Raw genomic sequence first — 27,302 nt, 5'->3', positions numbered from 1 at the left:
TTCAGCGGTATAAAACGACTCCAGTGGTATCGCAAGAAGAACCAAAAGATACATGACTTAGAGCAGAACCAGGAGATAAAAACTGTAGGAGAAAACTTGTGATAGAACAATTGCACTGGCAGGGTTGGATACTTGACAGCTCTTCCGTAAGCTGCCACGTCGGAGATGGTCGGAGTCCAAAATGGACATATCACGTGAACGGCACTTACGATCACATGGTGAGAAACGGTTACGCGTGCCCGCGTCGGACTTTGGACGCGTCTTAAGCTTGGCTATAGGTTCGGCGAGGGCTTTGGGGGCTTAAAGGCTTGCTATTTTTTGTTGAATCCTAATTCAATTTACTATTTCACGTATAAATACTGTGAAATTCGCGGGACTTGGTAGTACAGAGTGATCAAAACGGATAACAGTTATATAGTAAGTAGACACAGTATCCCCTAGCTCAGATTCTCCTGCTCTGGGTTTATATCTCTGATGGCACCTTGTCTTTTCCCCTTATCCGCTGGTTCAGATATATTGATGACATGACTGAGTGCCATACTTGTGCGAAAGTCAACAACATTGGACTTCTGCTCGCATAATTACTCAATTTGTCTCTTTTCCCTCTGCTAAAAGGAAGCTTACATTGTAATCAACTGATCTTCCTTCGCTTCCAAACGAAATTCCTTGACTGGTACCGGTGTCATGACTGACTCGGCTTCCGTCCCTTCCAAACGCCTTGCGAGAACTCAAGCTTCAATGGGGTCAGCAAATGTTTTCTCTTTGGTAAAAAAAATCATACTTTGCCATAAGACATATAATGCGTACTGAAATTTTTAGTTGTACTTTGAACGGTGATTAGAAAGTGTCAGGTACTTACTGGCACTTGTTTGGAATGTCAGGAAGGTTTGGGCATAGTTCCATCCCTTGAGAACGACAAACTGATAAAATTGCTGAGTAAAACAGTCAAGTGGGTCTATCCGATGCTTACAAGAGAAAGCTGAATGATAATCAGCACACTAGTAACCAACTTTAGTTCTCTAATTCGGAGCTGGTAGCATCTAAGAGCCTCTCATACCTCGCAACCATAGCGGTTGTCGTAATGTATAGAATGAGCGTGTTCACAACATGATTTGTTCTGATCAAATAGTCAGAAATCACTTTCAGAATAGTGTTCCGCATCGTACCTAGCGACTCCTGTCCGATGATAATGGAGGTAAAAGGCTTGAGCTGTAGTAAGGATGATGTCACATCCAGCCAGACAGGAGAACCAGACTATGATGATCCACTTTTGTAGAAAAGGTTAGATTTTCGAATCATTTCATCAAGGTAAATTACCTACGGCATATTCTCCTAGGTCTGTGAAAGCTTTTGCGCCCAGTACAACAGCAGTGACTTTCATCCCGAAACCTGTCGGGTAGGCTACATCAGCTCCAGGCCGTTGAAGTTGATGATACGATCTCACCCAATGCTCCTAGAGGTAGTGAAAGCTGGAGTAAAATATTTAAAATGTGAAGGTTGATAAATAATGGCGCCATACAACTAGGCCTCGTATAATATACCGTTCTTTCCCTATAACTGTCAAGAATGTGGAATTAGTTTGCTGATAGAACATCTTATAACATCAGTGCCATACGTAAACCGAGCCGATACGCATACAGTGTTTGAACCATATAGTCAATGAGCGTCTAAAGATTCCCGACAACGTAAATCTCTGACGACAACTTCAAGTTATAAATTTAAAAAATGCTTACTAGCATCAGTATGCTTGTTCCAAACTCCCTTCATACAAGTCAACGTGGCATCATTGTGGCAGACAGATAACGTAGATGTTCAATCCACTCACCACAGTGGTACCAGTAAATGGTCAGGACTACCGAACGAAGAAACGAGATAACGGTAGGACATTCTGGCCATTACAATCCTATCAAATAGTTATTTTCAAAACTCTGAAAAATTAAAGGCATGCAACGAACGTATTGAAAGTCTGAAATATTCTGGATAAATTGAGGTTTAACAAAACTGGAATATACCGGGCTAAAATTTCATGTTCTCACACGGTGGTTCCAACCTACATAGGTGATAGGAGTTAAGACACTGCCAAGTGACAGACGCGGCAGCTTAATGTGCTCACCACTGCCTTGATGCCAACGGCATCAGTCGGAAAATTGCAGTAGTATCGATAAGTCAGAAAACAGATTAGACCTAGCCAGCTGCAACAGGTTAACAATCCTTTTGCTTAGGAATATCGGGGAGACAAGGACACACAATGCAGTGAAAAAGGCAGAGGCGAGAATAGGGGCAACGATCTCGCTCAAGAGTACCACATCCACCGGGAACGAAACACTAGTCATATCTGAGAGTATTTGAACGTGGGCAGGAGGGAAAATAATGAGGGACAGAAACAGGTTTCTTTTTGTACTATAAACCTATTCTTCTGAATACTCGATCTGTCACTTCTCAGGCCTCAATGTCTGGCTCAAGTCATATATTCTATTAAAATCAGCATCAGTCTAATTATTAGTATGACGGTGTCTCTGTTAACACAACTAGGAGGTGATCATTCTTGGTCTCCATCATTGATCGTCACTCTCTGGAGCAGTTTTTCATATGATCAGCTTTTGTAAAAAAAAAACGGAGACGGATCAGTAATAGATATAACTACAATATGGATGTCAATCCTGCTATCTACAGGTAATATTCGTCGTATTGTTAAATTATTGGATTATGATTTCGACGCTATGGAAGTTGAACTGGAAACAATACACCTAGATATATCAATTTAGAATAATTCCAGATGTTCCGTGACTGCCGCATGTCCTCGAAGACGAAGCTTTAAAATCTTCTCTACGGTTTATTCTTGCTTCTGTAGTATGCCAGTTTTAACTCCTCAGTATGTCACCGCTCGCGACACCGGGTATATATTTATACACACGTTCGCTCCGGGAACACTTATCAACGATCATTCTCTCTACGCATTTTAATGACTGAAGTTTGATTTAATGGTGGGCGTACCTAGATGGCCGAGAGATTCTATAATTTCGAAGTAAAAATGGCTCTATTGCGATGACTTGGGCTCTGAGGTGAGCAGCTTCAAAGTAACAAAGAAGATCACACGACTGACATAGACATCATATATAATTCAAGAAAAACTACGGACCGCATGGGAGTTCGGGACTACCATACACAGCCAACCGGCATGGTGACATGTGTTGGTGTACCTTTTATAGGAACATAAATGAGGTATCAACAGATTTACCTAAAGAGGACTAGCGCATGATGGGCTTGTTCCGTTTCTACCTTGCCTATATCCTGAATGTGAAGCGCTCGTCAAGTTCGGGACATCATGTACACATCAAATACAACAGGACAAACATTCCCGTTTCCATTTGCCTTGAAAATTTAGTGGATTATCCAATCCATCCATCCATTCTTTCTTTCGGATGGATTATTAGCATAGTAATCCTCTCAGGGTTGACATCACGAACCTGCTGATATGTATATGCAAACAGAGCGCCTAGACCCTGCACTGGTCAATGTAAAGTCTTGGATAAATTTCACATACATAATTATATTGTTCTTGAATCAGTTTAACAGGATGTCAGAGCATCTTAACGAGCAGACTATGTGTCGGGCGTAGCTGCTATAACTAGCTCAAACAGATAGAATGATATGATACCCAAAGTCTAGAAGAGCCTAGCGTTGCACAGCCGTTCCGGATTTTGAAAATATCATGGGCATTGACCTACCATGACAAAATACGGGTATTGGTTAGGGTCATAATGCAGCAAACATAACAAGATGTCCGTCGTAGTTTGTAGGTGATCAATTGGTCGTTGAAGAATAATTATTTAGCCTTTTATTTTGAATGGAATGAGAACTCAAGTATTCTCATGACCTCAACGCCTCGCTACAAGCAGATTATATTAGTAGCTGTCCCAAGAACTGCCGACCTTTGGGAAACACGGGACATGATTTAACTCCTATCTCCAGCCAGCTGACTCGATTGTGTATGGGACGGTAGCCGATAGCGCCTGCCATGAATATCGAAAATGTCATCAACACACTTGGCGTGCACTTGAAGTCAGAGCAGCTAAAACAACAAGGTCGACCAAGTCGTTCAGAATGGAAGGTACGGAAAATGAGAGCCTGCGATCCATGGCCATGCCCCACTCCACCAAAGGAAGGGACATCAGGCATTAAGGTAGCACTTACAGTGGTTAGAATTGAACTTGCTGGGCGCGAGAGTAGCTTCTCCCCATAGAGTACTTACAAACATCACGAAAAAGCATTACATCTGACCTCTCCTCATCAGATTCCTTCGCACCCGCCGTTTCTCTGCTCCGAGAGCACCATCCGGCGCCTTTCCCCACTGCAAGTACGGGACGTTATCCCGCTCGACGCCCACCACATCCCCCATGTCTACATCCTTGCCTTCGAAGTTTCGGAAATCCAGCATTCCCCAAACAGGAAGCTCCATTTCGCCCTTGACTAATACACGGGTTTGCGCGAGGAGAGTATGGGGAAGAGGGGTGAGTATGTGCAGGTAAGTCTTGGAGAGTCCCTCTGGCGATGCATGGTCCGTGGATGTAATCGCGGGCGACGGCGACGACACGCCGCGTATAAGACCTAGGCCAACACACTCTGACGAGAGAGGTGATGGGGGGCTGAACTGGCGAGTGTATGGAATATCATTGGGGGGTGCATCTCTTGAGCTCTGAGCTCCGATGTCAACATCAATCGCCCCTGGGTCGCACTTGATGAATCCTACAATGGCTCCGTTCAGTACCCGGGCGATCTCTTCTTCGACGACGTCTTCACTGCCAGCTCCAGTGAGGACGATTTTATCAAATGCGACGCTACAATCGACCTTATACGGAAGTTGTGCGCAGAGAGGCCTTGACACATCCCACTCAGTGGCATTTACTTGATTGAACCCGCCAGGGACGGCGTCAATGGGGAACCGAGCATGAAAATAAGATAGAATATTGATCGCGCGATGGTCTGCGGGTGTATACCCGGCAGCGGAGGAGGAGGACACAACGGCATCGAGCACATGAACGCGTGCAGTCGTTGCATCCATAGTGGACTGGTCGTGATAGGCGCCATAGCCATTGTTGTGACCCCCAATACCTACTGGAGCGATTGATGTCGGGTACTCCTCCCTTACTGGTGTGTGGATATCGAAGATGTCTGTCGGCTCCAGCAAGGATTCAATTTTCTGCGTCAGGTCAAATCCTAGACCTTTGGACCAGCCCATGGTGTTCACCACTATGGGAATAACGTCTGATATCAGGGTTTCATCTTCACTGTCGTCAAAATCAAGTGTAGGTGTTTGAATATCGAGTCGATACGCTTGTATTAGTGAAAGAACTGCGTCCAGATAGTGCGAGGGTGATGAACGGGGAGTCGTTGAACCTATAAAATGAGCACGGTTTGGCAGTGTCGGATGCGTGAAAGGTGGCCCTGCAGAAAAAACATGTTAATTCAGGTTTATAAAAGATCGGACTATGGTACCAAGTATTGGTGATGAAATGACGTTCAATGAAACCATGCCGCCAGGAGTAAACTCGGATTGACCGAGATCACATTCGAGAAAAGCGACTCGTTTATATCTAGGATATAGATTTACTTATTTAGAATGACTACAGCGATATGAAGACTTACGTGGAAAGTAAATGATTTGTCAATGTTCGAGCAAATGTACTCTTGCCGCTATTTTTGGGGCCTTTGATGATATAAGTCCCACAAATCATATTATCATTGGGAGAGAGCATATCCAAAGCCTTAGACCATGAAGGTGGCATCCAGAACGCATGACACTCTCTGGATTGTTGGCGAATCTATTCAGCTTGTGAAAGTCTGGTTTGACAGGCGGGTAAAGAAGTGAGACTCACCATGTAAAGCCCAGGTATGTCGAACGGGGCCTCAATACTACTCTTCTGCCATCTGGAGGGTTCGAAGACTCCTTCAAATGTTCGGCAAATGCGTCCCAGGCCAACGACATCTGTTTTGAGCTCATGAAGAGCTATGATTGCCTTGTGCTGGAGAGCATCGCGAAGCCGAGGTGGAAACTTGTCAGCATGAACCATCGAACCTGTCTCTTTCCCAGGACGAATAACAGGAAGCGGGGCAGAACGTGGAGCATAGACACGGTGTTTGACGGTTGAACTAGAGATGGTGGCACCAAGCAGGTTTATTGAACCATGGAGAACCACCAGGCTACACGTTCCTAGCACGCAGACGGAATCATCGGCATCCAGACCAACAAGTGTAGCATTTCCTTCCAACCCTAGTTGATGGCATTCATCTTCTGTCAAGATAAACACATTTTCATCCAGAACAGGCTCGAATGTTGACAGTACATTGTCATCGGTGGGGACTTGTTTCGGATGTGAGAGATGGGGGAACAGAGTCGATATGTCCAAAGGGTTTGCATTTTCCGCCTCGTCGTCGACAGAATCTTCGTCCGATGAATCCGCCACAGGTTGACTGGGAGACCACGCCCTTCTTGTCGATGCTCCCCCATTTCTATCCGAAGGGCCCTCATCAAACTCTTCCAGTCCGCTCATTGCATCATCCGACCCGTCGTCTTCCGACTGAACTACGATGATATCCGTCTGATCCCTGAACGCGTCAGCCGTCGTCGTTTGTTGCGGCATGCTTTTCGGCTGCGATTTCTTAATCTTTTTAGTTGCTGAACGCGACTTTTGCACGGTGGACTTGCGTTTCGGTGTTTCACTCCTAGATGGAGCTGGAGTGGTAGATCCTGAGCCGGACGGCGTCGGAGACTCTAGTGTTTGTCGTTCCGCTTGTGCAGCAAGGGCCGCTTTTCGTGCTGCTACAGCGCTCAACATTTTGCACAAGGAAAAGAAAGAGTATCAGCGTTTCGGAGCAGATGCAAGAATTGAAAATAGATCATATTTCGTTCAAACGCCGATGGCGTTGAAATCAAGCAAAGATCAATTTCAAATTAAAACTTAAATCTGCTCTTGACCGTTATCACAAATGGACACATCCTCTCAACAAAGTGTGCCACCTCCATCGTCTGTTTTGTTTGCTCGTGGGGTGATTTCCAGGCTTGCAATATGGCCTATATTGCGAGTAGCAGTCCAAGAAAATTGGGGAGGACCTGATGCAGCTGCTAAGCGGACCTGGTTAGCGTCAGTGATCGTGGACGCATTCGAAGAACAGACACCCACACCCGATGATCAATACGTGGAAGAAATGATTCTACAGATTATGGAGGATGAATTTGAAGCCGTGGTAGAAGACGGAAGCGCGGAGAGCGTCGCTCAAGATATCGTTCGTTTGTGGGACGAAAGCAAAGTTGGAACACAAGATCTCGTTCTCAAGTTCGAGCAGCTTGCAGATGGGCTCAAAGGAAAGAAGACGGAGGTTCAGGTGCAGGTTGCGGATGGAGAAGAAGAGTGGTCAGACGAAGACGGCGATGACGACGAAGCTGGCGATGAGGCACCGCAACTACTGGAGCATCCTATACCAAAAGCATCGAAAGAGCCGGAGATCGATGAAGACGGATTTACATTGGTGAAAGGAAAGGGCCGTAGATGAGCATAGTCTGTGATTTATCTCTCTTTTCACGACTCAATGCTGATAGATTCTATAGAAACCACATTATACCAATGAACGCACTTTTGCGTTGATAAAAAGCTCCCTGATGGGAGCCCACGTTGCCTAGTAAGATACAATGCCCTGACATATAGATATTAATGAATTGTGTTTAAGATCCGTCGTCGACGCGGCGAGAAATTCTTGATTTCTGGCTGAATTTTGTGACTCAGATGAGGTGTCTCCAAATCTTCATCCACAAAAATCACGTCATTTTCCCTCGATTTCAACCACTTTCGCCACTTTTTCTGATATTTGGATGACCAAGGCTTAGGGACGCCATCTGCGTCCGGAAAGACCTGGTCGTCTGGAAGCATTCGCGATATGTGGTGAATCTGCCGTAGCTCTTCTGGATCGTGCGTGGCCCGCAGCCTCGATGCCTCAGCGATTGTGGGGTGTTTCTAAGAGCAAGGTTAGCAAAAAAATTTGTGATTTTCAAGGCGAAATCATACGCACTGTTCCAGGATACACCATCCTATGCCATTTGCAGTATGTTTTTGGCGTGATGAAGTAATCTTCGTATCTATTGATCTTCCTTGGTTTCTCGGGAGGAAGCGCAGGTGTATATGATAGGATCACCGGCGGCATCGTACCTGTATGACGCCCACCTGTGCCCACAAACCGGGCATCTGATCGTAGCAATTTCATGCGATCCTTGGCAGCACTTTTCCAATACTTTCTCTCCATCTCGGGTGTCATTACCGTGTCTAAATCCTCCTTTTTCCATGCTATGTAGAGCCTTGTTCGGCGAAGCAGTGATAATATCATTTTCACCGATGTCATCTGCAAAGGTAGTGAAGCAATCCATGACAGGGATTTAATAGCGCATATCATTTTGGAAGTTAGTGCGCCAATAATGGGATAGTGCACATAGGTCAATAACCGAGGAAACATACTCTAGATACCACGCGACATTGACATTTATTCAATACATGTAAGACTGGCAAAATTGCTCACCGTATTCACATTCCCCATAGCAATTTCCGAATATTACGCTTGAAGGTAGTGGTTTGGTGGAAAGGTGAGGGAGAAAAGCAACGTTCTTTGAGAAATCTGACCGTGACTGGGCGCCTATAATAGGTTTCTGCACTGCGATGGCCTTGAGGCCACAACGAATGGTAACCATGTGGTACAATACCATGAAAGGTTATTGATCGATGAAGTATATTTCGCTGCTTTTGTCCAAAAGAATGTTGTCTAGATACAATAGATAACATTCGATCGATGAACAGATTGGAATGGATTGGATGGTTGGTTGTTGTGGTGATTTTACGGACCCTAAAAAGGATTACTCACCGGTTTCCGTCGGTAGCCTGACAGACCTGTAAAGCTCCGATGGGGCTCTCATCTCCCTTACACGTTCGAAGGCAGAGTGTTGTGAAGACATTCTGCTGGATCTCACTGGCTCAGGATGAAGGATTTTTGAGTCTAACTAATTATACATGAATCTTAGTGACAATCAAATGCTACTCTGTGTGGAGCTATCGGCGGGTCTGAGAACGTCGACTTGATCAAATTCCTTCAGTGTGCATGCCGCAAAGGCAGGTAGGGTTGATTCTTGATCCCTGAGTTGTCGGATTAGATCCCAGCTTTCTCTATCGTTGGTAAAGAACCATTCAATTTGAGGAGCTGTACTGGCGAGCAACTGCAGAAATTTCATGCGTTTATCCATGAGTGAAGCGGGTACGTGATTGCATAGGAAGAGGGCATGTAGTCACTTCATCTTCGACTTTCGATTTGCAGAATCTGCATAGGTGGTTGTGTCGTGGAATCTTATGGCGCCGACGTAGTAGCATGCAGGGACCGCGATTCAAACAAGGTAGAGGATATTGCATACCTTCAACATATTCATGTCAACATGTCAACCCAAGTCAAGTGCAATCACTGGTAGTTCAGACAATGTTTTGCTTCATATTGTGAATGTAATCACAGTGGTTAGAGGAATGGAGTCATGGACTACCTGGTGGTAATTGAATTCTATGAACTGCCATTTGGATGTCCGACAATTCTCGTATAGCAGGCAAGCGCGGCGAAGTTGCCTTTTCGAGTCTACATTGGACGCGATGTTTTGAAGATATGTCAATTCGCAAGTGCTCTATCCCAAACATCGGACAAAATGAAATTTTTGTCAACCACAGCGACGTGGAATGATACGATCAACATGGTCATCCATTGAACCATGCATGCCACCTCAAAGAGAGGCTCGCGGTCAGCCTTGGGTCAGCCTCCAAAATAGTCTATAAGTACGTCTGCGCGTAGACATTCCCAATCACACAATTCATACAACACACAAGTCCATCGCTACATTCTAACACATTCTAGTACACACTCTCTCAAAGCAAAAAAAAACCAACAATTACATGTCCCACCCCTTCAATCTCCTATCAATTTTATCAAGATTACTTTACTGTTCACACTCACTTTCTGACAGCATGTCTGAAGCTTGCAGTTCCAAAGAACAAGTCGATTTTATCCCTGAAGCACTGTCGGAATTGGAGCATTCAATACATGAAATTATTCGCAGGGAAGAAAGCATCCGCTCTGCAGAGCGTCGGGTAAAGGAGGTGCGTTGTCTGGGGTCCAATGAACCCGTACACCCTAAGAATTGAATCAACGCCCGTAGCGGCGTCAACCGGAGGATGCCTTTGTGTCCTCCGTAGGCACAATGCTTGCTACCCATGGGTCTCGACATCTTCATGAACAGACACGGTCCCCGCTCAATACCGCTGTTCCAAATAACACACCATTTGTGACGCCCCTGCATTCGGTTCCACAATCTTTGTCTATGATGGTTGCAGCACAGAAACAGTCAGCCTCAGGAGCTAGACCAGCCAGGGGATTCCCGACTAGATCGAGCTCCTGCAACTTATCTATACTAAGCGATTCATCTGCGGATGACGAGGAATGCAACCTCTCTAGTCTGAGCTACCTCGACAATCTGCTACCATCTCCCTCTGTAGCACCGCAGGTATACTCAAAGCCATCGCAAAACGCGGGTCTAGGAATCATCGGAATCACGCGTAAAAACGACGATGCTCCGTTCGATGGTCTTGGAATTGTGGGAATCAACTCTCCTTCGCGCAAGAGCTCTCTAAAGTCGGATGCGGCCTCCAACGCTTGTGAATTATACGGAAAATTCGCCGGTCACTCCATAATCGCGGACGAATCAAGCGGTTCCCTATCCGATACCTTCCTCCAGGAAGTGTTGTTAACGTTCATGGAGGATCCATTCCACTCTCGGAGCGGTAGCCCAATCCCAGATTGTAAATCATGGTACGATTTAGAATCCACTGCTGCACTTCAGAAACAACCTGTCGATTTTCTGTCCGAGCATCCTGCTACGCATCCTTCTGCTCGATATCATCGGTCATGCCACAGAACACTAACCAATCAGCCAAAGCTAACAAAACATTTCTCTTCGGCAACCATCTCAAGTGAGCTGAAAAGGATTGACAAGGGCAAGGCAAGCGTGGCACACATTCCACCCTCAAGGACAAGGTCTACCTCGTGGCCTACAACGGGGAAAATTGGGTATAGGGATGGTCATCCGGCTGCTTTTACCTCACGGAGCGCATGGAGAAACTGATACAAGTACAGATGACTGGATGTTGTGGTATTTGGTCAAGAAATCATTGAATATCTGTAGTCAAAAATTAACACGTGAATAACAGTAAATGGAGAAAGATTTGTAGTTCTTACGTCTATTCTGAAATGGTGACCGCAATAAAATGGCGAGGTTACTCAGTGTCAAGCGCATATCGCGACCTATATATCAGCAAATTGACGTAAACCTTTCTGTTCAACCTCCGTGATGTTTGAGGAAGTAGCTTTGCTACCAGACTCTGGATTTTATCCTTGAGCGCTATGATTCTTTGCGGGGGGTTGTCTCCAGATGTCTGAGTTGTTCGCCATCCATAGCCCATCTTCAGCGTCAAGGACACCTTTTGGAGAGAGGAAAATTTTGCCCCCGATAACACGTCGTCAAGAGCAGTCCAGCCTGGTTCCTCGCTGAACTTTCGTAACTCCGTACCAGGAACACAATCTATCCAGTCGATAGTAATTTTCACGTCTTCGATTCTAGACGGTGAGCTGCCTGAGTTCAAAATGCCATAAATTCCCATAGGAAAGACGACCCCATCCCCAGAGGCAATTAGACAATTCACTGAGAAGTGGGTCAAACTAGGCAGACTTCCGATATCTACTGGACCTGGTATCATTGTAGGATCTTGAAGGTTTAAGCAATATTCTTCTGCCAAAATATAACGCGATATGATGTGCTTACATTGAAAATGGGACATGTCTTCAATGTCTAATGTTTCCAAAGCGCTTGCTGCTGATTTCATCACGGCCCATGCTGCGGAGACCTCGTCACTTCGTCGCATCCATACCCGTAGAACACGCAATTGAGAGAACATGTACGGGGAACTAAGTAACAGCCGGAAGACTGTTTCTGCGGAGTTATGACTGACATGGCTGGCCAATCTCAAAGAATCACAGGGAAACAGCGTTAGGGGCAATTCATGGTCTTCTGGGTTGTAGATATCAATATGCTTGAGAAAAAGATGCTTCAGATTTCCGTTGTTGAGGATCAGGTTGACAGGAACGTTCTGAATGGCACAGAGTGACATAGATATCAACGATGGTCTTTGCAAAAGTGCTGAAATTGCTTGTCGTATTTGAAGGCTGAACGCGTTCCATGGAAAGGGGCGAATATGGCTAATCCATTCAAAAGCTGAAATGGACGACAGTTGGTCGAGAATGAGAGGTAGGTGTGGGTTATTGAGGAATTTGAAAGGATCAATGGCAAGAATTGTGTCGGCAAAGCATACATCCAACGTAAAAGTCCGTACCCGCTGCGCCAGTGCGCCATTTTTCTCAAAGATCAAATGAAGCTTCTCCAGTTTCTTCGCCAGAATTTGGTTCACCTCCGAGTTCCTCTCCGTCCCTGAGACGACCGACACAGCGGAATACGTGTGCCCCGATGCACGAGTGTACATGGAGCGACATACAAGCGCGCAGTTTAGAAGACAAGTTTTTGAGGTAGGATCGTCCCTTGTACTTGCTGAAATTTCGTCAACTATGGCGTCGAGCAGCTCAAGCGGTAGTTTTGCTCCTTCCATGTTATCGTCGGCCAAACTATTCCTGCGCTTACGGCCTTGCTGTCATGGTTGGTCCAACGTAGGTCAAGGTGTGAAATTGGTCATTGTGTCAATGTTTATTGATCTTGGTGTTGCCAAACAAGAGTTTTTTTGCAATTCACGTTCGTCCACATCTTTGCATTGGCGTACCACATCATCTTCCTAATTTTTTTTGATTGCATTTACGCTCCAATGATCTCTATCTCTTTCAAACCACTTTATTCAAGACTCATGAACGGTGAGGGACTACAGGGGAGTTAACGGACCGCCACCACACGACGGCAATGCTTTGGCTAAAAATGCTCTCAATGGTCTTTTGGGGGCCTTACTATTCCTGACCTTCCAAGGTATCATTTCTCAGACTTCGATGTCATTTCATGAACAAGATCGGCTGTATTCTCGTTCCGGTGACCTTTCCCTTGCGTTTACTACCGATGAAAGGCGTTTCCATCACTTTGTGCCCTTCTTTCAACGCCACAACAGACGAACAGAAGACGCCTCTTATCCTCGAATACCAGCTTTTCTCAATTCATTGCTCCAAAGGATACACCCGCAACTTCAGTCTTTCTGTTCTCTTTCTTCTCGTAGGATTCTAATCATACGAATCAAGAGGTATGTCAACTGGGATTTTATCCATTGCCTACCATAACCCAATCTTATTTTAGCCCATATACATTTTATAGCCTTTTCATTGCGCATAAACAATCACCAAAAAACACCTAATCTGCTTACAAGTCAGCTGTGAGAGCTGTTTCAATTTTAATACAATATCAATTAAGAACAATTTCGTTAAATTTAGTGTTCGAGTGCTCTTGTGAGCAGATTTTAATTTGAAGCCGTCGTCACTACTGATCATATGTACGTGCCACGCCAGAAGGCAAAGCTGCGAAAGGCGAAGGTTCCCAGGCACGATATATCATTGGACACCCAGGTTTAGATAACCTTTGGTATAAATACCATGCTGCAACGTTAATATTCCTTCATTGTCTGTTCCTATCTAAATGAGAGCAATGTGGTCAGTCCCAATTACATTGGCCGCCCTGATTGCTCCAGCCCTCGGAACTGTCTTCCAGCATATCAGTGAATTGTCAGCTATATCGTATGACTTCATTATAGTTGGGGGTTCGTATATGCTTTACATTGCCATTCGTGAAAAAAACCAAATTCACGATATGCTCAGGTGGAACTGCTGGAGCTGTGGTCTCCAACAGATTGTCGGAAAACCCAAAATTCGAAGTATTAGTCATTGAAGCTGGGCCATCGTGAGTTTCCTTCAGATTTCAAATACAGTATTAACATCATTCTGAATTATCAGAAACCAAGGAGTAGTCGATTCTATAATCCCTGGCCTTTGGCTTAGTCTACAAAAAACGATATATGACTGGAATTACACCACAGTGGCGGGGTCAGGAATAAACAATCGCTCTCTGGATTACCCTAGGGGCCGATTGTTGGGTGGATGTAGCTCGCACAGTAAGTGCTTGATTTGACGTCCCAGTTGTTCAATAATGACTTGCCACATCGTAGACGATATGTTTTATACTCGAGGCTCGCAGGACGACTTCGATAGGTGGGCAAATGTCACTGGAGATTCCGGTTGGTCCTGGAATAGTCTTATACCGTATATTTTAAAGGTTCGATAGACCCGTCGAAACATCCTTATGACTAACACGTCAACTAGAGCGAGAAATGGACACCCCCAGTTGATGGTCATGATACTCACGGACAGTTCGATCCGACGGTTCATGGATTCAACGGTATGGTGTCCACCAGCTTACCTGATACGAGGTGGCAAATAATTGCATCGAACGTCAGTGAGGTTCCCAAGGAACTTCCTTCAGTCTTTCCTTTCGTCAAAGATATGAACAGTGGAAAGCCGCTTGGGCTAGGCAAGTACATTTGTGATGTGGTTGTTTATATCATTTTGATTCAAGAATATCTCGTTGGGCGTGAAACTGTAGGGTGGGTCCAAACTACCACTGGTGAAGGAGAGAGGAGCAGTTCTGCAACTGCCTATCTTTCAAATCAGTTTACAAGCAGAAAAAATCTGCACGTCCTTGTGAACACGAAAGTAACGCGTATCATAGGGAATTCTAGAGGATTTTTTACAGGTGTCGAGATAGCTGGTCAGCTTTTTCCAGATTTCTGCTATCGTTAGTCTTAAACTAAGCATTATTGCAATAGGCTCTTCCCAGATTCTCAAGACCACCAAGGAAATTATATTGTCAGCTGGAGCAATCAACACACCCCAGATACTCCTGAATTCTGGAATTGGTGACATGAATCAACTCAATAAGCTCAATATCCGGACCATTCTAGACCTTCCAAGTGTAGGTCAAAACTTTACTGACCATCCGCGCATCGTGATAAAGTATGCAGTAAATTCGCATGGATTCTGGGACAGGTGAGATCTTTCAACCACTATATTTCAACCACTTTCACGCTTATAATGGAACCGTTGCTTATAGCCTGGCCACAAATACAAAGCTGCAGGATCTCGCTTTGAACGAATGGAACCACACCAGGACCGGCCCATATAGTGGTCCTACAGGAACCTTTATTGCATGGTCGCGCCTTCCCTCGGACTTTCCTCTTTTGAAAGGGAGAGGGGATTCATCAGCAGGCCCTAACTCTCCTCACATGGAGCTCATTCCGGTAGTAAGTTATAACAGAGGATTGTTTGTGATGAGAATTTGGTTCACGTCATTTCCAGATTCCGTCTTCTGTTGAATCTGTTCCCGGTGCGACTGGTAGTATGTCGATAGTGGTGGTGTCCCCAAAGTCTCGTAAGCTGGAAAATCAACTATTCGGTGTAGGAATAACCCTTTCTGTTTAATACAGGTGGCTCCGTGACGCTGAATACAAGTAATCCGTTGGGAAACCCCAAAATTGATCCTGGTTTTTTCACGGACCCAGAGGGATTTGACATTGCCACTGCAATCGAAGCAGTGAAGCTCACGCAAACTTTCTACGCTGCGCCGATCTGGAAGGACTACATCATTGAACGAACAGGTCCACCAGCAAATGCGACTGATGCGGAAATCGGTGACTTCCTTCGCAACTCAGTGGTGACTATTTTCCATGGAGCAAGTACGGCAGCTATGTCCCCCAAGGGTGCGAAGTATGGGGTAGTTGATCCCGATTTGCGCGTTAAAGGTGCATCGGGACTGCGAGTGGTTGACGCGTCTGTCATGGTACGTCTCATAATCCATGTTAAGTATATCATTGGGCTCAATGATACCACAATCATCAGCCTTTCATAACTAGTGCCCACACCCAGGCTCCGGTATATTACATCGCGGAACGTGCTTCTGATCTTATAAAGGATGCGTGGAAATAACTGAACCATTTTTACATTAACGCATCGCACCGGCCATTTGTTTACCTGTAAGTACTTAATATAAACGCACAGAGAGTTCACATAAACTTTATGTGAAAAGTCTTGAGGTACGCTAGCGTAAGTCAATTTTTCTGTACTTGTGAATTTTAGTAATCAGACAGCTGACGGCTACATATCTGAAGTCCACCAAAGTCCCACGTTTAGCTTCGATTCGATAAGTTATCATTTCTCGTAAAGATTTATCAGCATATTGAATAAAGACGTTTAAATACGGACAGTATCAAACATGAGTCACTTCTAGACCTCTGTAACCCTTCTCTTCATTGTTACTCTGGAGTACAGTCATGTCAAGGCCTGCCTCTGAGTATGCGCATAATGGAGATTCAATTGCAATGTCAATCATACCTCCACTGAATCCTCCAACTTCGACACAAGCTCCTTGCAATACGTCAAATTACATTTTAGGACGAAATAAACAATTGACACAGAGTTTGGAACCATCACCGCACCATGGCACATCGTTGAATGAACTACAGGATCTTCAGCGTGAACCAGAATTAGCGGTCAGTTCTCCTGAAGAGAAGCCAGGGGTATCAGCGGGTATCAGCGAGGAGGAGCGCGCCAACCAGAAACGTAAGGATCTTATACAGTTCTTGGCGCTTTGTTATTGCCTCGGAATGGCGGGGTGGAACGACGGGACAGCTGGTCCGCTTTTGCCCACTTTGCAAGAGTACTACAATGTAATGTTCGAAGCGTCCTTGATTTTGCATTCCTTGATTTGCCATACGTAGGTTGGCTTTACATTGGTATCAATGATTTTTGTTGGAAGTTGCTCGGTCAGTCTAATCCTTTCATTTCAGTCGGGAGTCAGGACGCAGTATGCTCAAAAATTACAGGGATATATTTGTGCAGGAGTCCTTAATATTTGGTTGAATGATAAACTGGGATTTGGAAAGGCAAATCGATTCCATTTCTCACAGAATCTTGATCCTCATTGAATGACTCGTCCAGATCCTTGCCATGGGCACGCTCTTCCAATTGTGTGGTTATGCTATTATTATCGCAACCCCACCGTTCCCGGTGTTGGTTTGTGCATATGTTCTTGCTGGATTCGGGGTATCATTTCAGGAAAGGAGCCAAACTGCATTACGGACTTGGCAGACCCTCACTGATCAATTCTAACTATTACACAGGTCGCTCAGTGCAATGGCTTTGTCGCAGGCTTGAGCAATGATATGTCATTAAAGCTTGGGCTGCTTCAAGGAGCTTATGGCAAGTATTTTCCACTACTTTGCATGACTTGTTATGACATTTTACTCTTAGGAATAGGTGCATTTTCTGCCCCGTTTGCATCGACTTATTTTTCGAAGCTTCCCGGTCGTCAATGGTCATATCATTTCATTGTCTCGACCGTACTCACCGTGGTGAACATGACTGCCATATTATATGTTTTCCGGTTCAAGAGGCAAGAAGGTATGTTGGTTGATATCTTGAAGTCCCCTCCTGAAATTGGGACAGAGGTGTTAATTGAAGCTGGCCAAGAGCCAATCAACGAGCAAGCGCACCAGCAACGTGGAAGCAAATATCGTCAAATCTTCTCTCACCAAAGTGTTCCTTTATTTGCGATATTTGCCCTAATCTATATTGGAGTTGAGGTCACTCTAGGAGGTTTGCCGAGACTCACACTGTACATTAATAAAATACTGACATGACGGCGTCGCAATTAGGATGGATAGTAACTTTTATCATCCGCAAGCGCGGAGGTGGAAATAATTCTGGGTATATTTCTTCTGGATTCTTCGGAGGTTCGTTCATCCAAAAAAGCATCTTATTGAGCACAGAATGCGGCATAATCACCCGTAAGCTAATCATCACACATAGGTCTCACTATAGGACGTCTCTGCTTGATGTGGCTAAATAAGATGGTTGGGGAATACCGCGTTGTAACTATCTACGCTCTCATTGCAATTGGGTACGTTGGTAAGCTTGTCTAGAAACTCTGGGGGCTAATTTTGATCGTCAAAGGCTCGAGCTCACCGTTTGGTTCATTCCAAATATCATCGGAAATGCTGTATCCGTACGTCAGCTGCCATTTGTTCCCGATCGAATTTCTGTATCAACGACGTATATTACATAGGTGTCTTTGGTTGGAGTGGTTCTCGGACCAATGTATCCACTCCTCGTTTCGCATATGACCAAAATTCTTCCAAAGTGGCTCCTTACGGGAAGCGTTGGCTTGGTGACTGGGATTGGCGTAGCTGGATCTGCCGCCTTGCCTTTGATCACTGGTGTATTAGCTTCAAGATATGGTATTGCTTCCGTGCAACCACTGTGAGTATTTAAAATCTATATGTGTGTCGCCTGTTCAATAGGTATTAATTCAACTTTCACCCTACACTAGGATGATTTCAATGATGAGTGGAATGGTGATTATATGGGCGGTGATTCCAAAGTCCATGAGAAGGCCTGAGTGAATTTCTCACAAAGTCGGAAAAGAAGCCATTTGGTAAACCGTGGAATGACGCGGAGGTCAAGCTGGAAGTTCATGTTACTACGTAGCAGTCACATAACTAAGCGCCCGCGCCTCGGCCCGCCGTGTGAGGTTGTTAAACTTGTTAAACCTCACAATTACAAATTTTTCCGTTTAATATGCTCAGTAATTTAAAACTAGTGATATACATTCGAGAGAGAATGAAACAAATCATCTCTCAATATAAAGTCGCTTGAATGCACGATATATCTGTATAACGGATATTAATATGGAAAGGAGGATGGTCACTCCTGATATTATGCAGGGAATTATAGAGTTATTAGCTGAATCAGACGGGTCTGATGGAATGCGACTGCCCCATGAAAGCAGGGTAACAGTCAAAAAGAAGAATATTAAAGACCTAAACGCCAAAGTAATATTTTAATAATTGGGAAAAGTGGAAATAAAATGATTACAATGCACCACGCAAGGAGAATGGCGGGAAGACATAAGAAATTCCAAAAATTTAATCCAGCATCTGGATAGTGTGATGCCTGGAAATCGGAGACGATGACATTACTTTCAATTACTGAAGTACTATAAAGCAGCAATCTACTTACGTATATCCATTCAAGGAAAATAAACCTCTCAACCCATCGTTTCGCGCACAGTGTATAAAAGGTGCTGCATGTCAGACTCGCCATCGCTAGGACAGCAGCACACAGAACTAATGTCCGCAGGACAATTTTGTCCAGGATATCATCAATCTGAAGCACGGTAAAGCAGCATCTACGCATTATCATGTATTAATTTTCATTTATTGGATAATAGATTGAGGTCTTACGGAATGAGGACGCCAGAGCCGAACTGAATCGTTGTCCAACCTTTTATTAACTGTGGCACTGCGTGTGACCAACATAGGATTGACGACCGCATTGCTGTTTCAGACAAAGGGCGAGCAAATCCTGCCTCAAGGCCTCCCCTTCTTGACAAACGAGCTACCCAAACTGAACTTTGCCATGACCAAGGGATATCGCTGGGTCCCATCTGAATCGTGTCCGAATCTCTACCAGTGAATGGACAAGGACTTGTATCTCGAAATTTGAACCGACACGCTCTAGAGATTGACAGAAGAGCAATGGAGCTGAGGATATCCAGCACTCGAAAGAAGATTAAATGCGCCAAACGTTTGGCACATTTTCTCTTAGTTTCAACCAGGGCAGTAGGATCTACATTGTCGCTGCGCGCAAGTCAGGCTATTTTTAGACGCGTCAAAGGGGTCAGATTTTTTACCTGACGCCTTCTTCGGAAAAATCATCATATCGACGATGAGAAGGATATTCGTTGGGTTGCGACATTTTGGCGGTTACTTGTGAGCTAATTTGTAGGAAATTGCTCGCTCCGGTCATCCAAACGTATTGATACTTGTCTGCGACGGCGCTGAGGCTGAGAACTTGAAAGGAGTCTTCGACCAGGAAAGGTTCGAGAATCGGGGCAGTTTAGTCAGCACTTTTTTCCAGATAAAGCGAGCAAAGTTACAGTGAAGGAATCGGAGAACATGGGTACTTATAAACCTTTTACAAATAAAGCACAGAACGGCTTCATCCACGGATCTGTGATAGCAGAAAATGCACCGGCCAAGTACCCGCAGCATATTTGGTGGCATAGCGGCAGCTTCTGTGCAGTTGACTTGTCGAGTTGCGGCGACTGAATTAATTAGTCAAAGGCGCAGCGAAGGGGTACTAGTAGTCATTGGCATATACCTAGTAATCACCCCACGGTTAAAATCAAGGGAGTGGCGGTGTATGTCAAGCGACTTTGCCAATTGACCCCCACAATCGTCAATCAACGTCGCCGGCAATGCCTTTAATCAGCTTCTCCGTGGCGACTCCCTTGATGTCCAGGGGTAGGCTAGTTTATCGAAGCTTACCCCTTGAACGCACATGCATACTCATATACAGGAGACAACATCAGAACTGCCATCCGTCCATAGGGAACCTTCTTCTGTGTGAATGATTGTTTTCCAGCCACAACGTCCATTTCCACTCGGCTTTCTTACTACCGGATGGAGGAGCTGGTATAACCTAAGATATGGGCAATGAAGCATGGCACTCTCGGCCATGCGGTAGATATGTGGGATCCAGGATATATTGTTACCAGAACACAAAAGCTGTTTGTAAGCTACGTCCAGCGGGAAACATCATTGACTCGGGTTCCTGTAGAATTTTGGGCTGCATGCTAGATTCTGGAACATAATATTATTTATTGATGCTAGTATAACAATATTGTGCACACTTATACGATCTCCTCGCTGACTGTGATAGATAGAGATGTATTTTTAGCTGCTGCGCAAATCCGGACTAGACAAGTAGATCAAGAGAATCTACTACTGTATCTTTCTCGCCGGACTAGAGAATCATGTCAGCGACATGACTTTACCGATCTCGGGCGCCTAAGGGTGCCGAACCTGAATGGAATCATACTCTTACTAATTATGGTCTGTCATCAACTGTCAACACACTGTTCAGTAAGTAAGAGCGTCCGATGCTTGTAAATAGACAACCTGATGGTCCTTCATCTATCATGCATTTGTTCTCCGAGTCCGCTGCCAGCCGCACACCTGGCTATGTATAACCGGGAGATTACTGAGGCGAGGCGATGTAGCGAGTCATCCACAGTCAAAATATGAGGAAGGGTTGTTTCTTGAGCAAGTAAAAACGCTATATGACTGATATCTGCCCATCGTTTGGCGGCCTGTGTGGCACGGCGGTCAGTGCGTATGCAGAGGTCCAGATAAGATCAGATGGAAGCTAGGTCGATGGACTGAAAAATGAACAATCTAAACGTAGATGACGGACCATGATTCAATTACTTCTAGATCTATTTCTGGCTCACTGTCGAGGATCGATGACACAACGATGCCTGATTACTTTCCTGTCTGATATTTTCAATTTCCTCCCGAACGCAAGGCAAGATGGCCGAGCGGTTAAGGCGTGTGACTCAAGCTTAGCTTGCCCACAAATTGTGGGTTCATTTCTCATCACGGAATCGTGGCGTGGGTTCAAGTCCCACTCTTGTCATAGCTTTTTGCATTTGAATCTGTATATTGAAATTTATGTCAGAGATACTGTGTGCGACTCCTAAACTAACTTTTTGAGGGCATTCCAAAGGGTTTTAAGTCAAAGAGAGAGGTGTACAAGTCTAAAAATCATATAGTGTTTGAACACTTGCAGCTCACCGAATCAGGACTTTGATGTCCCATATTTGCATTTCTAGCTAAACCGCACAGTGCAAAAAAGCTTGCAGCTCTCCGTTCGAAATTGGTAGAACAAATAAAACAATCCGTTTGGTGATCCACTTTAGCTGCATTCTCTGAATTCGCCGCAGTCCTCCTCGGATTGCATTATATATGTTGATGTATCTGGGTACGACACAGGGTTAGAACTTAGAAAGACAAAACTTCGGGGGTCGTCTATACAGCCTTTTGAAATTCTTCATTTTGCAGCTGATGCATTGAGTTTGGGAGAACGTGTCTGTGAAACCAATTAATAAAATACTTGGACAAGGATGCACGGTGCACAATATAGAGTTCCAGAACTGAATGTTAAAAATAACTTGCTATATTCTTTTGGCACTCCATCCTATTTCTAAGTCTACAGTAGATTAATTGGCTTCGCGCCATAAGTGCATGCCATGGTATAATTAAACAATGCCAAGAAAAAGAAAAATGAAATTGCATATATAGTACATACAAGTCACCTTACATGTACCACACAGGCGTGCATTAAGGGGGAATCGAACCCCCGGCGGGTCGAGCTTAATCACTCGAATGGCAACGACCCAGGTTACCACTACCCCATTAATGCTTAACTGTAACTGAGCTGCTCAAGGATTTGTGACGGCCAAGGGCATTCTCAAGATGCCGCTGTCTTATTCGATATGCGACCGGCTTTTGGAACGACCTCCAAAATTTCTGGAACGACATTGTGCTAAAAATCAGGCATTTTTCCGGTATTGGAACATCCTGAGGAGTCGATTTTCATGACGGAACGTCCTCGCCCGGGCCCCGGGGTACTTCAGAGATGCTAGTTGCGCAGAAGTCTAAGCCGTTATGCAGAACCTGCTTACTTTCCAATGGAAAAGAATGCAAATTTTCTGCAACAGTTGCCAGCGAAAGCGCATGTCATGCATCCACGGAGAGCAAGAAATAAACAGCCCCCATGATTTAGGGCTAATTCGGAACACGTTGCATCTCTTGTGACGTTCGCCGACTTATCCAGATATTTGACGAGGATTGGCCGACCGGGAAAGACTGTCACAGTTGAAATGTATGAAGCCTCGAAATATGCATCCTTGAAACGATTCACCCCTTTCATTTTGACGCTGCTGTCTCTTAGCAAGTCAAAGTCGACAATCGGCGTGGCCGGGTTGAGGCAAGGTTGAGGCAAGGGCCAAGGGGCAAGGAACTTGATAAGATTAGATCCTAGGGCCACGGAAGCAAAACCAGAGTGACCGTGGGACGCTACGTGTCCTTGATGGTTCAGGACAAATATATCCGAAAAGCTCCAACGGTTCAACTTACAATTGTATCTAACCTTCGATTCCCTCCTTTCCTCCTCCTCTCTAATCAGTGTCTTCATTCGCGAAGGCTCTCGGTACTTTCAACACTGGCTTAATACTATAATTGATATCTTCCAATGAGGCTCTTCGCACTCTCACCTTTGTTGCTTTTGCTAGCCAACCAGGCGTCTGCGGACACTGGTCTCTATCCCCCAGGACTCCAACCTCTCATTACCAAGGCAAATGTGTTACTATCATCGGGCATGTTCAACGAGGCCGCCAAAGTATACTCAGAAGCCATAGGTCAGCCGCCCCACAGTGCCACAATGAACCGAACACTTACCCCCATGCAGAACAATCGCCAGCAGATTATCTCCTCTATTACAAACGCGCCACGGCATACTATTCACTGCAGAGACATAACTCAGCACTTGAAGACTTTGATAAAGTTCTGTCGCTCACCTCCAATACCTTCGATAATGCCCATCTAATGAAGGCACGGATATTCACCCGTGAAGGCCACTTCTCACTTGCCAAGACATCGTTCTCGGCTTACGTCAAGGCAAAAGGCAAGGACAAAGAGGCTGAGGAGCTGGAGGCAGATATGTTAGAGGGAGAAAAGCTTAGAACGAAGACTGAGAAGGAACGTAACGCAGAGCTCTGGAACGCCTGCGTTGAGAGCGCCTCTCAGGCTCTGCGGGTAGCGAGCCACTCCCTGGAAATTAGAACATGGCGGGCGGAATGTTCGCTAGCGGCGGGGGATATTGAGAGTAGTGTTGGCGACCTGACGTGAGTTTATATCTCTCGACTTTCTATATCTCCTCCCTGATGGACTTTTACAGTCGTCTTTCTCACCTGCTACAGCCATCCACCCAGCTGCTTACCCACATTTTCCGATTATCTTATTTCCTCCTTTCCCCATCTCCAGCTCCTCTTAATACCCTCAAACAATGCCTCCATTACGATCCTGATTCCAAACCATGCCTAAGCCTGCGCCGTATGCTTAAATCCTTTGAGAAATCCTTCGCCCAACTCGATGACCTCCTTGGAAAGTCAGACTGGCGAGGCATCATCAAACTGCTCCTCACCCCAGAAGGCGGCAAGAACGGCGACCTCTGGAAGCGGTGGGAGGAAGCCATGCTCTCCAACGTCGGTGAAGAAAAAGAGGTTCTCCCCCTTGTACCACCAACACTCATTCAAGCCAGCATTCCCCAACCTGCCCCCACATCCGCGAAGAAGGGCAAAAAGACACCGCGTATTCACCTCCCGCTTGCCTCCAAAGTCTCTCCTCAGCGCCAGAAGCTCGTTCGGGCGCTGTGTAAATCGTACACGCACCTCGCAGACACCGTCAAATCTTCTGCCGATTACAAAACGCAGATGGAGCGCTGGTGTGATGAGCTGTTGACTCTTGACGGATGCAATGAGGACGTTGATGGGCTCGTGGGACGTGGTGAGGCCCTATTGGCGAAAGAAGAGTGGGAGGACGCTGTACGGACACTGGAAAGGGCTTTCGAGAGCAGCGGGCGCTCTGACAGAGAGGTGAGTTCTATTTGGGTCTATTTTGGCGTTTATTGAGGCTACCATTCAATTGCGCATACATTTACTGATTTTTCCCTGCTTTAGATTCATCAACGGTTGCAAAAGGCGCAAAAACTTCTCAAGCAGAGTAAACAAAAGGATTACTACAAAATTATTGGCGTTTCCAGAGATGCAGACCAAAAGACCATCAAGAAAGCTTAGTACGTCCTGTTTTGCTTATCGAAAACACAGAATACTTACCGCACTTGACGATAGCCGGAAAGCTGCGAAGAGCGCACACCCGGACAAGGGCGGGTCAGAGGCCAAAATGGCGCTACTCAACGAGGCGTATGAGGTGCTGTCCAATCCCGAGCTACGGCAGCGCTTCGACAACGGCGAGGACCCAATGGATCCAATGGCGCAGCAGGGCGGGCACCCGTTCCAAAATGGCCAGCATCCGTTCGCTCACTTCTTCCAGCAGCAGGCAGGCGGCTTTGGGGGGCAGTTTGGCGGTGGTATGCCTCGCGGGTTCCCTGGTGGTGCGTTCCCCGGTGGCCAGGGCGGCTTCCAGTTCCATTTCAGCCATGGACAGTAGTTGTAGTTTTAGAAAGAGGGAATATAAGTTGGTGGTTGTACAAATATATTGCGAATGTGTTTTATTATGCCTAGCAAGCCGGTTGGTTCGGAGTGATGAGCAATACATGTTAAACGCCCAATTACAATACACTTTATCGCCGTCGAGGAGTTGGTGAGGAAAAACGCCACTACGGGTGGATGTTTCAAAGTATTAACCTCATTCTAGCTGTGGGCATGGGGTTTGGCTCTATAAAGTTGGGCTATGTAAATCTTACCATGGCCGGTGCTTGATTTTCCCGACTTCAAGCACTGCCGCAATGGGCGTCTAACACGTTTATTTATAGATCAATGACTCGAATGTAGACGGATTATACTGTGTAAAAGTGAATACATAAAACGAATTCGGTCTACCCCGGCACACAGTGAAAAAAACTGCCAGATGTGTGCAAGGGTAAAGGGTAAACGAATTGGCATATGAAAAGCAAGCGAGACATTCCTATTACCCCGTTATTTGTTACTGGGCCCCTTGCTTTTTCTTACCTACTCATCAATAAATAAAAGCAACTTGTAGCTACATGTTTCGACATTCGTTTTGTTCTCCAAAAGATCTTCATCCACCTCTTATCAAGACTTGGGCGATGAGCAATGAAGAGTCGAGTACTCCGAACCCTCTTCAAGCTCCTCAAACACCTATTTCTGCTGAACGTTCTTCAGACAGAGGTTTGGCAAGGCCACTACCATTTGGGAAGTAAGTAATTTCTCCAACGAGCTGAAAGACTAGCATATTTACAGATACCAAAGTCCGTTCAATATTGACATAAATGATCACCGCCATCGTAGCAGGTGCATAATTTTTATTTCATATCTCTAGTTTGTAATACTGACATCCACCCTATATAGAATCAATACCGCCAATATTTTACAGCGTGGTACAACTTGGCTCTGCCGTCTTGCAGCATTCCTATTAGACGCACCAGTTTATCCAGGGGCAAGAATATTTTTCTACTACTTTCGCTACGTCCGTGTGGAAGGGAATGATGCTATGGACACAATCGACAACTTGGGGACCAACAATCTACATATTGTCAGTACAGCATACATGCTTAAAGTGGAGAACATGTTCAAAGCATGGGAGTCCATCAAACTCGCATCTTTGTTTTTGATTGGGTACGTCAATCACTCCCTGTTAAATTTCAGCTAAATCAACGTGAGGGTTTGTTTTCTTACTTTAGTACAGCACCAGTTATCCTGCAAATCGAACCCGTGTACATGAATTTGGTCCCCCGCATGTTCACTGTATCCTCAGGACTGTTCGCAGTTGCAAGCCTCGTGTCCAGTCACATATATCTTCAGGCCAGAGACCGCTTCATCAAAACTCGGATCATGGAAGAAACGTGGAGGAGTTCTGTGAGTTCAAAACAAGTCTATTTTAATTATGATCGCACTGCCACTAATTACTTTTTTAATTTACGGTTAGGCAATGGACCCCGACGCCAAGTTTTGGAAATTGGTCGCATTACCTTTCGCTTTTGTGTCATGGTACGTACCATCGGCGCTTATTCTAACTTATGATTGATTCCTTACCTTTTTGAATCCAGGTCTGGCATCTTCTTTTTGGGCACAGTTGCATACTTCATTTGGGGTATTGCTTTTGCTCTGAACCCAATACCTGATGGGGCAAGTAAGCGGGAAAAAGGAGTTCAATACGGAGAACTTTTATTGAGCGCTACATTTGTATCTGCCATTCCGATGTATGCCTTCTATAAGATATACAGCGCCATGAAAGAGATCCACGCAAAGTGAATGTTTAATTCCAAAGAGAACACACGGACTGGGGACTTTTGTTTTGTACTGTTGCGGACAATTAAAGACGTCGGATTTGTATCACTAAATAACTAGAAAAATAGATGCTTCAATAACCTATATTGTATCCTATATATTTAAATAGATTATCGTGCCCTTGTTCCCGAAAAAAAAATCAAAGATGCCATGAAAAAGACAAATTGTTCTGAAAAAAGTGTGCGTCATCAGCAACAATACAATAAACCACTTACCTTGTAATGTTAAAACATGGAGGAAATGACAGAAGAAA

The 27,302-nt window shown here is 45.1% G+C and overlaps 9 protein-coding genes and 2 non-coding genes across 11 annotated transcripts; 6 read left to right on the top strand and 5 right to left on the bottom strand.

Moving 5' to 3' along the window:
• Positions 1–437: 437 nt before the first annotated feature.
• Positions 438–1,381, bottom strand: JR316_0005392 (uncharacterized protein; the record flags this gene model as incomplete). Its single annotated transcript, XM_047891150.1, has 8 exons — positions 438–569; positions 625–733; positions 782–806; positions 860–920; positions 971–998; positions 1,058–1,117; positions 1,167–1,267; positions 1,322–1,381. The coding sequence occupies 8 exons, from the start codon at positions 1,379–1,381 to the stop codon at positions 438–440; spliced, it is 576 nt and encodes a 191-aa protein (XP_047750911.1).
• Positions 1,382–4,270: 2,889 nt separating this feature from the next.
• On the bottom strand, positions 4,271–6,836 carry JR316_0005391 (Polynucleotide 5'-hydroxyl-kinase GRC3; the record flags this gene model as incomplete). The annotated part of the gene is made up of 4 exons (XM_047891149.1): positions 4,271–5,445; positions 5,497–5,594; positions 5,647–5,822; positions 5,877–6,836. 4 exons carry the CDS (start codon positions 6,834–6,836, stop codon positions 4,271–4,273), a joined length of 2,409 nt encoding a protein of 802 aa, XP_047750910.1.
• Positions 6,837–6,987: 151 nt separating this feature from the next.
• JR316_0005390 (Pre-rRNA-processing protein TSR2) lies at positions 6,988–7,551 on the top strand (the record flags this gene model as incomplete). The annotated part of the gene is made up of 1 exon (XM_047891148.1): positions 6,988–7,551. The coding sequence occupies one exon, from the start codon at positions 6,988–6,990 to the stop codon at positions 7,549–7,551; it is 564 nt and encodes a 187-aa protein (XP_047750909.1).
• A 155-nt stretch (positions 7,552–7,706) lies between these two features.
• On the bottom strand, positions 7,707–8,391 carry JR316_0005389 (uncharacterized protein; the record flags this gene model as incomplete). The annotated part of the gene is made up of 2 exons (XM_047891147.1): positions 7,707–8,009; positions 8,065–8,391. The coding sequence occupies 2 exons, from the start codon at positions 8,389–8,391 to the stop codon at positions 7,707–7,709; spliced, it is 630 nt and encodes a 209-aa protein (XP_047750908.1).
• A 1,649-nt stretch (positions 8,392–10,040) lies between these two features.
• JR316_0005388 (uncharacterized protein) lies at positions 10,041–11,194 on the top strand (the record flags this gene model as incomplete). The annotated part of the gene is made up of 2 exons (XM_047891146.1): positions 10,041–10,172; positions 10,232–11,194. 2 exons carry the CDS (start codon positions 10,041–10,043, stop codon positions 11,192–11,194), a joined length of 1,095 nt encoding a protein of 364 aa, XP_047750907.1.
• A 151-nt stretch (positions 11,195–11,345) lies between these two features.
• On the bottom strand, positions 11,346–12,728 carry JR316_0005387 (uncharacterized protein; the record flags this gene model as incomplete). The annotated part of the gene is made up of 1 exon (XM_047891145.1): positions 11,346–12,728. The coding sequence occupies one exon, from the start codon at positions 12,726–12,728 to the stop codon at positions 11,346–11,348; it is 1,383 nt and encodes a 460-aa protein (XP_047750906.1).
• Positions 12,729–14,254: 1,526 nt separating this feature from the next.
• Positions 14,255–15,940, top strand: JR316_0005386 (Pyranose dehydrogenase 3; the record flags this gene model as incomplete). The annotated part of the gene is made up of 7 exons (XM_047891144.1): positions 14,255–14,380; positions 14,428–14,635; positions 14,708–14,872; positions 14,931–15,117; positions 15,215–15,404; positions 15,460–15,532; positions 15,588–15,940. Coding segments are annotated over 7 exons (1,302 nt in total), but the record flags the coding sequence as incomplete, so codon positions are not given.
• A 5,584-nt stretch (positions 15,941–21,524) lies between these two features.
• On the top strand, positions 21,525–21,636 carry JR316_0005385. Its single transcript has one exon. It is a non-coding gene; the product is annotated as a tRNA-Leu (tRNA).
• Positions 21,637–22,336: 700 nt separating this feature from the next.
• On the bottom strand, positions 22,337–22,422 carry JR316_0005384. Its single transcript has one exon. It is a non-coding gene; the product is annotated as a tRNA-Gly (tRNA).
• Positions 22,423–23,253: 831 nt separating this feature from the next.
• On the top strand, positions 23,254–25,229 carry JR316_0005383 (DnaJ-like protein subfamily C member 3; the record flags this gene model as incomplete). The annotated part of the gene is made up of 5 exons (XM_047891143.1): positions 23,254–23,419; positions 23,470–23,905; positions 23,959–24,655; positions 24,740–24,855; positions 24,911–25,229. 5 exons carry the CDS (start codon positions 23,254–23,256, stop codon positions 25,227–25,229), a joined length of 1,734 nt encoding a protein of 577 aa, XP_047750904.1.
• A 556-nt stretch (positions 25,230–25,785) lies between these two features.
• JR316_0005382 (uncharacterized protein) lies at positions 25,786–27,013 on the top strand (the record flags this gene model as incomplete). Its single annotated transcript, XM_047891142.1, has 5 exons — positions 25,786–25,958; positions 26,111–26,377; positions 26,443–26,617; positions 26,688–26,749; positions 26,809–27,013. The coding sequence occupies 5 exons, from the start codon at positions 25,786–25,788 to the stop codon at positions 27,011–27,013; spliced, it is 882 nt and encodes a 293-aa protein (XP_047750903.1).
• Positions 27,014–27,302: the final 289 nt, after the last annotated feature.

The sequence above is a fragment of the Psilocybe cubensis genome, chromosome 4 (assembly GCF_017499595.1).
Source record: "Psilocybe cubensis strain MGC-MH-2018 chromosome 4, whole genome shotgun sequence".
Taxonomy (NCBI): Eukaryota; Fungi; Basidiomycota; class Agaricomycetes; order Agaricales; family Agrocybaceae; genus Psilocybe; species Psilocybe cubensis.
This window is presented reverse-complemented; position numbering and strand designations above follow the sequence as displayed.